This window comes from Orbicella franksi, unplaced genomic scaffold (assembly GCF_964199315.1).
Source record: "Orbicella franksi unplaced genomic scaffold, jaOrbFran1.1 SCAFFOLD_698, whole genome shotgun sequence".
Lineage (NCBI taxonomy): Eukaryota > Metazoa > Cnidaria > Anthozoa > Scleractinia > Merulinidae > Orbicella > Orbicella franksi.
The window spans coordinates 1-10,000 of NW_027670679.1; the positions used below are offsets into that span (position 1 = coordinate 1).

Here is a 10,000-nt window from a genome sequence, read left to right on the forward strand (position 1 = left end):
TACTGACCGTTATTTGGATTTCTCTTCCCATCATGCAAAAGAACACAAAATCAGCACGGCCTCGACCCTCCTGTTCCGGGCATCCAACCTCCCTAGCAGCTTTGAAGGAAAAACACGTGAAACCAACCATGTTAGGGCCGCATTAGAAGCTAATGGTTACCCACCGGCTGTTATTTCTAACATCCTCAATAAGAAGCCACCCCCATCTTCAGTTCCTCCACCAGAAGAACTCGTTTCTATGTTCTTCAAATGGGCTGATCCATCTAATACGTACCAGGGTTTTGCATGTCTCCCTTATATCAGCGGCCTAACCGAGCCCCTCACAAGATTACTCCGCAAAAATGATATCCGAGTTGTCAACAAACCACTTAAAACCCTTCAACAAGAATTCCCGTCACCAAAGTTCAGACAACCCTCAGATTTTCAATGTAATGTTGTTTACAAAATTCCATGTAAAGACTGCCCTTGGAATTACATAGGAGAAACCGGAAGATGCTTCCAAACCCGAAAAAAGGAACATCAACGAAACTTGAAGAACTATTCAAATGGCTCTAATGTTGCCAACCATGCGTGGCAAAACAATCACTCCATTGATTTCCACAATGCTTGTGTCATTGACAAAGGCAATTACTGCGTTCGAAAAACACTAGAATCTTGGCACACAGCAAAAACCGTCGACGCGGATAACAACTCAAAACCGTTGCCTAGACAATACTCTATTTTATTGTAATCAGGCCTCATTTATATTTTTATCTTCTTGCTTTTTTCACGCTTGTTTTTATTCTCAATTTTTCGCACCCCATTCGTATATATTTTCGCTTGCGCGTTACATTCTTCATTCGTTAAAGGCTATAGACTGATAGCCGAAAGCTATCAGCCAGTGATGCGCTGACCATCGCCTCTCCGAGACGAGGATGCCATATATATATGTTTTTGATATATTTTTAACCAGAGAACGTTCTTATTCCAATATGTCTTATCCTGGTTACAGTTCTATTTTTACTAAAAACAAACAAATGTATACTACGCCGTCGGCTCGTAGCATGACACTGGTTTTCAAGGCTTATAAACTTTTTTGGTAAAGCTTAAAACAAAATGGTAAATCAACAGTATACCGGCAACTTAATTAACTTTGTGCCTGAAAAGTCGTAAGTTTTCCTTTTACCTACTTTCTTTTCCTTTTACAGATTTCTATGAACTTTTCATTTTTTTCGTAAATTTTGCGTGACACCGGTTGCTTTCCATGTTTTTCTTTAAATTTTTGCGCGGGAAATTGGCGCGCGGCTGCCAAAAATGTACCCATTTGCGCATGCCCGACGTTTGACCGCTGTGTTGCGCGCGGATCCCAAGACTTACGGTCTCCGTCCCCGATTATGGCTCCTGGTGTAAGAAAATATTTCTGTCTCGGAACTATCGGTCTGGTAGTTGCCCTATTGGGGTTTTGCTGTTCTTGAAACTAGCCCATTTGCCCTGGTAGCTTGGCTTCTCAGGAAAATATTTGTTTTTAAAACATGAAATTTCCTTGGGGCAACTATCAACCGTTATAGTTCACCGCTAAATTTTCTCCGTTTCTTATTGGTTTAAATTGATCACTTGACGCGATAGTGTTCATCCGCGGAGAGACAATATCAGCCCTTATAGTTCACCACTAAATTTTCTCCGATTCTTATTGGTTTAAATTGATCACGTAGTGCGATAGTGTTCGTCCGCGGAGAGACTATCAGACTATCAGACCATAGTGCCCGCCCACGGATAATACCCGGATGGATAGTGCTTGTCCGTGAAAATGTTTCTGTAAACAAGCGGACTTCTGGAAATTAAACAACTGAAATTGTATTAAGTGGGTTTTTGTCTGTTTTCTTTTTCAAATTTTACATTTGGCTTTCACGGCTTTCATCCAAACAAGTTGAAAATAGCGCGCAATAGAGTGTTTATGTCTAGGAACTATCGGCCCGATAGTTGCCCCTTGCAAATTTCATGTTCTTAAAACTAGCATATATTTATGTACGATAAATATTTGTTTGAACATCAAATTTCCGCGGGGCAACAATCAGCCGATAGTTCCTCGACAGAAACACTATATTGTTTTATTAGTTCCTCGGCAGAAACACACCCTGTCGTTTAAGTAGATAATGGTAAAAACGAAAATCAATGTTAATTATTATTGTTTAATTTCTTTGCTATCTTTCTTGTAGATCTACCTGAAAATGTCCGCTTAACTACAAATACAACAAGCAAAGTGTGTACAGGAGTTGTAATAAACTTCACCTGCACTGCTGAAGCTAATCCAGCAGCACACACTTACTTGTTGTTTGAAAATGACACTGCGATTAAGAATATGGGATCCGGAATATCAGGAACCTTGATGAAAACGATGGACGATGCTGGCCAGTTTGTGTTCAGATGCGAGGCTAATAATTCTATCCAAGGGATTGGAAAAAGTGGTGATACTATTTTGACTGTTGATGGTGAGTTTGAATTTATTCAACTATGTTACATTGTTATCGCAATATTTTTATCAAGTACCCAATGACTAATAAAAAGATTAACCATGTGTAATCAAGCGGGGAGTCGGAATTTTTAAGAAGATTCCTGGGAAATGCGAGGGATATTTGAGAGGTAGGGGAGGATTTACCTGCTGCAGCTGTAAGATACGTTCTTTCATATATCTGCATCATCTGGATTATAGAAAAATTCAGATTGTCTAAGAAAGTCTGCTAATCATTCTTTCTTCTTACTTTGAAGCACCTACCTAAGTGTGCGTGATGCCATGCAAAGGACAAGCATTAAGTGATGTGCATTTGATTGTATTTTTCAGTCCAGGCATCTGTGGAGCAGGTTGAAAATAAAGTTGTCAAAGAAGGTGATAACGTTAAGGTGTACTGTAATGTGACTGCAGGTATTCCTGATCCAACTGTATTGTGGACAAATGTCGCGACTGGTGAGCATATCGAGGGAGACCCATTGAACATCACTAACATCACCAGAGTCCAAGCTGGAGAATACAGGTGCACCGCAAACAACAGTTGTGGAGTGGACTCTACAGTGGTGGACATTGATGTGCAGTGTAAGAACCTAACTAAATCTCTTTAAACAAAGTTTTACTTAGAAATTTCTTAATTTTAAGTTCAACAAGAAGGCTAAAAGTGCTGATCAGCTCACAATATCTATGAGGGCTACCGTTATATTTAGCAGTGAATTCTAATGGCTGCTCTAAGAGAGTTTGCTTTCCCCTTGAAACAAGTCCATAGATCTGAGCAGTGACAGAAAGACAAAATGATATGTGGGAGTGGGTTTTGAGCTGGATAAGATGATCTTGGGCCTTTTTCCAAGTGCGCATCATTTAAACATATAAAGCAACCTCCACGTGGCTTTCAGAAAATGAGTTTTTTATAACATATTCCATCTCCAAGGGGAAGAAAATCATTCCAAAAGATATTTACCATAGGTGGGCGTTAGTCTGGTAACAAAGGAGTCCTTACTAGTATAAGCAAAACGAAAGCAATAGCACAGCTGCTTATTTTGCCTATGTATTTACTTAGCGAAACCCGCTTTTAAGGGGAAGGAAGCATAAGAGAGTATGCTGTAGAACTGAATGCACTCAGTCTTTACTGGTCCGGAAGATCGGAGATAGAAAGGCGTGTTTGTGATGCTGGCTTCGTGGTCACTCCGCCCGCATCATCGTCATGCGTCTCCAATTACGTGACCATCAACATGCCACACTCCTCAGTGTATACGTCCCTACCCCTGGCACATTCTGGAGACAAGGAGGCAATTTACCTCGATTAGAATGTCTGAGTTAGGGCTTTCAATAAGTTGCCCGCAATTTCTCAAAAAGTTGCTCAAAAGTTGTTCAAAAAAGTCGAAATTTGCTCTCTGTAGCCAAAACTGCTCAAAAGTTACTCCAAAAAGACAAAAAAAATTATTGCTCTCTTTCTTTATTTGGTCTGATGCAAAAATATGCAAATTGTACAACAAAAGTAAGATTTCTAAGCATTTTTGTGTAATTTTGCGGCGTAGCCAGCGTTGCTAAATAACTTTGTTCTCAATTAAAACCGAAAAATGAGTTTTAAAGACATTTCGTCAATATTAATATTAATCTGGTAAAAATTCTTCACTTGAGACACTCGAGTCAGTCGAGTGTGAATCTTCGTCCGCCATTTTGAAATTAAAAAAAAAAAAACCCGCTGACCTAGCAGCCCGGCTCCAGGCATCTTGCATCCATGACCTGCCCTAGAGGGGAGGGGGAATTTGGAAGGAAGGCCAATTTAAGCACTAAAAGCTGCTTCGATTTCTCAGAACTGATAGAAAACTAGGAATTGCTCGGAATACAAAAAGTTGTTCGAAACGAAAACAGTTGCTCGAAATACAAGAAGTTACCAAAAAGTTGCCGAGCAACTTGTGGAAAGCCCTAGCCTCAGCAAACGACGAGCTCTGGCCGTCTGGGCGACGTCAAAGTGCGTATTAGATAAACATGGTGTGGGGGACTACAGTACCAAAGGGCGCCTTCTTCTTGAATTCTGCGCAGAGCGTTTTGCCATCAGCAACACAAGGTAGTCTTGGACGCATTCCCTGTCACAACACTGGCGCCTAATTGACTATGTTTTAATGCGCCGTTGTGAACAGTGAGATGTTCTTCAAACCCGTGAGATACCCGGTGCAGAATATGAGACTGATAATCACCTTGTTCGCTGCAAACGCAGCTTCCACTTCTAATCCAAGCCAAAGAATGGTGGCTTCCCGACGAAACTACGGCAGTTTTCCAAGACAACCTGCATTCAAAACTTCAGGATACTTGCTGCTCTGGAGACTCGCCCCCCAGGAGACACTTGGGACGGCATCAAAACTGCCATTTTACAGTTTCCCAGAAACAAATGCATGCAGTCCAATTTTCCTTTCTGTCAAAAATTTTGTCTCCAGGATTGCCTGTTCAGTTTACCTTAACATTGTGCGCATCAACCTTAATATTCTTTTTTTTTTTAATAAAACTTGTATACTCCTCTTTATGCTGACGTCTAACTAAAGTAAGAAATTCCTTATTTTGCGTGTACTAATAAAATGGTCCTCATGAACGAATTGATTCCCGTTTAAATTTTGTCAACTTTGAGGAACTTCTCAATCCAAGGTTTGCTAACCCACGTCTTACTCCAGCTTTATAGTTCTATTGAGACGGGTTTAGTATGTTAAGGACAATATTAATTGTTGTGTAAAATTCAAAATATTCCAGTGAGATTTTGTAACAGAGATTGTGTACAGGAACAGAATGTCTGCACAAGTTGCAAGCATGTTTGTGACATCGACATTGCACTTTAGGCAACAGGCGTTATGGTGCTGACATCAAAAGGTCTTATTCTGCGTTTTATCTTTGTTTGGTCTCTTCAGATCCCCCAACGATCACCAGTGAAGGTTACACTATTGATGTGTCTGAGGGAGATCCAGCAGCAATTCCTTGCCCAGTACTTGGAAACCCTCATCCCACTATAACTTGGTACAAGAGAAATGAAACTTCACCGAGCACTATGACAAATACCAATAACATTCTGCTGTTTTGTGAGACTTTGTTAGATGATAGTGGATGGTATACCTGCTTTGCCGAAAACTCTTTAGGAAACGTTACTGTCATGTTTCAGCTACGTGTTGGTGAGTTGTATTGTTTTATTTAGTAAAGAAGTTACTTTACAAGACTAATCACGCATTATAGCTGATATTGCAATATAAGGCAGTCATGTGGCACTCATTCTTAAAATTGTTAGAGATAATTTTATAAAAGGTCCAAATGTTGAACATTTTCAGGAAAAATACAAAATTGGAGTGGAGCTACTGAAAGTGAACTAAAAGAAAATTTTGTGCAGTTTCCCTCATGCTTCTTAATATTTCTGCTCCCTGCTAATTGGATGCACAGCGTAGCTTCATCATATGACATTGATTATAGACGACGATTATTATCTTGATTCGGTGTCCTCAAATTAGTTAAATGATAGCGGACGCCATATTTTCCCTGAAAGACACTTTTTAGGAACAGTTACTGCCAGGGTCAGCTTCTGGTTGGTGCGTTTTATGGTTTTCTTAGGAAAATAAGTTTTTTTGCAGGCCCTTAGGGTTTGTGGCCGATTGACACCCTCGTGGTGCCTCAGTTTATTGCTTTGTAAAAGAAGTACTTTTGTTTTAGAAGGAATCTAGATTGTATGATAATATTAATAGATATTGCAGCCATGGCATTTTTCCTTCGAATTTAAGGTACTATTTTAAGAAACAATCGATAGGGTTCCATATGGAGTGTGCTGTGGTAAACATATAGCATTGATGCGAGGCCACCGAAAATGCCATAAAAGAAGAACTTTGAACAGTTTGCCACAAACTTTACTACGTTATTGCACTCGGTAAACTAACTTTATCATTTTGCATCAATTCACTGCATTTTTAACTTGAAAAAAGGTTTATTTTGAGTAAAAATGTTCATATGGCATATTCAAAGTGGTTGTCCTGGTCAGAAGTCATCGCCCATAATATAAAGAAGAACATTCGTCATTTTTCTTAAGAAATAGAAATCCCTCAATTAAGGAAATGCAACGAGCCTAGATCTCTGAGCAAATACCAATACAATAAAAATGTTTGGTAGTTCTGCATGAAAAACGTGTAATTTTTCCTATCTCAGAAAAGCCTGTGCAAACTACAGTAACCACAGTGCCAAAGACAACGACTAAAGGTAAGAAGTATCGTCTTTGTGCTTACTATGGAAGTTCTCCATATTGATAGCAATTGTGTTTTATGGAACTTAAGCATGCTATTAAAGCCTGTTTGGCCAGAAATTTGCTGTGTAGCTGTTTATGATTTTCGAAAGCTAGACGAAAAGTACATCAATGAAAAGGAGTGCAGCTTTCATCGCGAGTGCAAATTGCAAGCTTGTTCTGATTAGCCAAGAGAAAAATGGAAACCGGGCAGGGTGGAGGGGGCGGGGGGGGGGGGGGAGGGTGGGCGCAATTAAAGCCAACCTCGTTCTCAGGGTTTTCTCAAGAGAGAGGAATCTGGGAACGAGGTTGCAATAAAGAGTCGTTGGTGTCTGTCCAATTATCTGTCTTTGATCTGAGATATGATTAAAAGGTACGAGTTGAATGACTTCGGATTCCTAAAAATACCCATTCTTTGAACCTCGTGTCTACGGGAATATATTGGTGCAAAATTTGAGATAAGGCGCACAGATGAAAATAGCCGGAATTTTCAGTAAACAATGATAGTCGAACCGTTTAATACAGGTCAAGACAATAGAAAAAGCTCGTCGGGACTTAGTAAAGGGTGACCGCGACCGCTTAATAGAGTTGACCGCTTAATAGAGGTGACCGCTTAATAGAGTTGACCGCTTAATAGAGGTGACCGCTTAATAGAGTTGACCGCTTAATAGAGGTGACCGCTTAATAGAGTTGACCGCTTAATAGAGTTGACCGCTTAATAGAGATGACCGCTTAATAGAGGTGACCGCTTAATAGAGGTGACCGCTTAATAGAGGTGACCGCTTAATGGAGGTGACCGCTTAATAGAGTTGACCGCTTAATAGAGGTGACCGCTTAATAGAGTTGACCGCTTAATAGAGTTGACCGCTTAATAGAGGTGACCGCTTAATAGAGTTGACCGCTTAATAGGGGTGACCGCTTAATAGAGTTGACCGCTTAATAGAGATGACCGCTTAAAAGAGGTCAAAATTACAGTAATTAAGGGAAGTAATTTTCGGGACTTTGACAACTGACCGCTTCATACAGGGCCGCTTAATACAGGTTCGACTGTATTAGGTTTTCCAAGTGAAACAACAATAGTTAATAAAAGAACACAAGAACATCTAAAAAATATTTTGCTTAAAAATGTTTGGACAGTTTGAAAAGATCATACATTTGCTGTTCACAGTTGAATGATTTTAAATATTTTGTTCTTGTAAAACTTGGAATTTGACAAACATTGCACTGTGCTTCAACCGATCAGCTGAATGAACTAGACACTCGCCTTACGGATTCGTACTATTTTTGTAAAATTCGTGCATATTTTTTCCAAATTGCACAAGAATAATCATGCGATTACCTTTACAAAATTTTAGCCTCGCATTTTGCACTCAGGAATACAACCTTTAACTTATTGTCCATTCTCGTAAGTGGAAATATCCTATCATGATTTAGGATCTCAAGGCGCCTAGCTGTATTATCTGCATGAACATGCAAATCTCTTTGACGTGATTAGACTGGTCAATACACGTTCCATGCACAGAAGTATTTCTTTTGTGCAAGATAATTAGTACGATGGCTGAAGTGGGCAGCACTGTTTGATTCAAGTCATTACAAGCTGTAGTCTTATTTATGCGGTTAGACATTTGAGGCCACCACTTTTGTAAAAGTGATATTTATGTTTATTTAGTTACTACTCAAGTTGTAGAGAACACCATTTCCGCCACGGCGACCATAGATAAAAACTGTGATGAACGATTTGACGTTGAGAAAAGGTTTCCTAGTTTGGTAAGTTACTTTGTTTTTCGTGTCGCAGATTGGTATTATAACACCACGTTAAACAACATAGTACTCACTAAAATTAATTAGCGAACATTGGTGTTTCACTTGTTTAAGCACGTGATTTGACGTTTCTATGGCAGCCGTGTTTTCATAGGACATTTTATAGGTAAAAGTTAGAGGATTTGTTTTTCTTGGGTTTTCGTTCTTGGTACTTCTGCAGTTTAAAACGTCGGGGTTTTTTTTTTGTTTTTTTTGTTTTTACAAATAGCGTTTTTTACCCTTTTAAAAAACATTTTACAAAGGAACAGTTTTTTATTTTTTTCATGTTAGACAAGTATGTCCCGTGAAAATATGGTTGTATAGGAAATAAGAAAGATGTAGATGGTTTTGAGTAAGTCAATGTTTTTATTCTTAGGCTTGTCAACATGTCAGACACCTGGGTTGTTTATCCGCCCAAGCTGTAGACAGTAGGTATGATATGTCCTTTGCTATTCTTCTTGTGTTTGGTGACCTTACTCATGGGGCATATGTTCTTAAACGATCGAGGAAGGAACATTGTGATGCTCTGACTGACAATTAGGACGATAAACGAGAGGGTATTATTGAGCCCTTGTTTATCAAGGCCGGTTAATAGCGCATGTTGGTACACCTAGAGCTGCACTCACATGGCGAGGTTAGCTATATACCGCTTCATCTTGAGTTGCTATAAGAAAATACAGTTTAGGCGGAGGAACGAAGTAATGAAAGCCGGATGATAACAAAATGAAGGCATCGATGACGTAGAAACTTTCCATCCTTTCACTCTAGCATGGCACGCATTGTAACATATCTTTTTGTAATTTTTACTTATCTTTACTCGCTGTATCTTTGTGTTTATCAAAGTTTTACAGATCTCGATCCACAAGAATTTAATAAATTTTTCTGTCTTTGGCATCAATCACCGTACATCACAGTCCTCTAACAAGTTTTCACGATAGCAAATATATATTTAAAAGACGTTGATTTAGCCATCCTCTAGTTGCTCTAACATCGTTTAACCATTTTAATAACTCTTGTCATGATTTAGCCCTGTTAAAAGTTCAGGAAGTTGTCATTCCTGTATAGGTTTTTCACAGTGTAATGAGACCTTTTTGTTTTTAGGTGTGGCAGTGTCATCGTAGATTTCGAGATGAAATTCAACCAAAGCGCAGTCGTTAGTAAGGTGCTGAATGTTTTGAAAACAGCCGCAAAGAAAGATAATTTTGATGGATTCAAAGTCGATCCCAACTCCATTGAACAAGTTTCTCTTGCACCCACGGACACATCAGGCATTAAAGGTACAACAATTTGTCTTTATTTTTACGGCAGTTTAAGATAATTACCCAGGCAGTGAGGCCTGGTTTTAAATTTGAGCTCCGTTTTTGTGTTTCTTTTTGTTTCTTTGTTTCCACGTTCAGTCACAAATCGCCGTCTGGTCTCTAAGGCGCATGCGTCACCTGTGCATGCGTACAGCACATGGAATTTATAGAAGT

General features: G+C 39.3%; 2 protein-coding genes across 2 annotated transcripts; both read left to right on the forward strand.

Moving 5' to 3' along the window:
- Positions 1 to 2,195: 2,195 nt before the first annotated feature.
- Positions 2,196 to 6,916, forward strand: LOC145473991 (igLON family member 5-like; the record flags this gene model as incomplete). Its single annotated transcript, XM_081455099.1, has 5 exons — positions 2,196 to 2,468; positions 2,819 to 3,067; positions 5,383 to 5,640; positions 6,656 to 6,706; positions 6,822 to 6,916. Coding segments are annotated over 5 exons (926 nt in total), but the record flags the coding sequence as incomplete, so codon positions are not given.
- Positions 6,917 to 8,242: 1,326 nt separating this feature from the next.
- Positions 8,243 to 9,805, forward strand: LOC145473992 (uncharacterized; the record flags this gene model as incomplete). Its single annotated transcript, XM_081455100.1, has 4 exons — positions 8,243 to 8,252; positions 8,398 to 8,495; positions 8,905 to 8,960; positions 9,630 to 9,805. Coding segments are annotated over exons 1-4 (340 nt in total), but the record flags the coding sequence as incomplete, so codon positions are not given.
- Between the last annotated feature and the right edge of the window lie 195 nt (positions 9,806 to 10,000).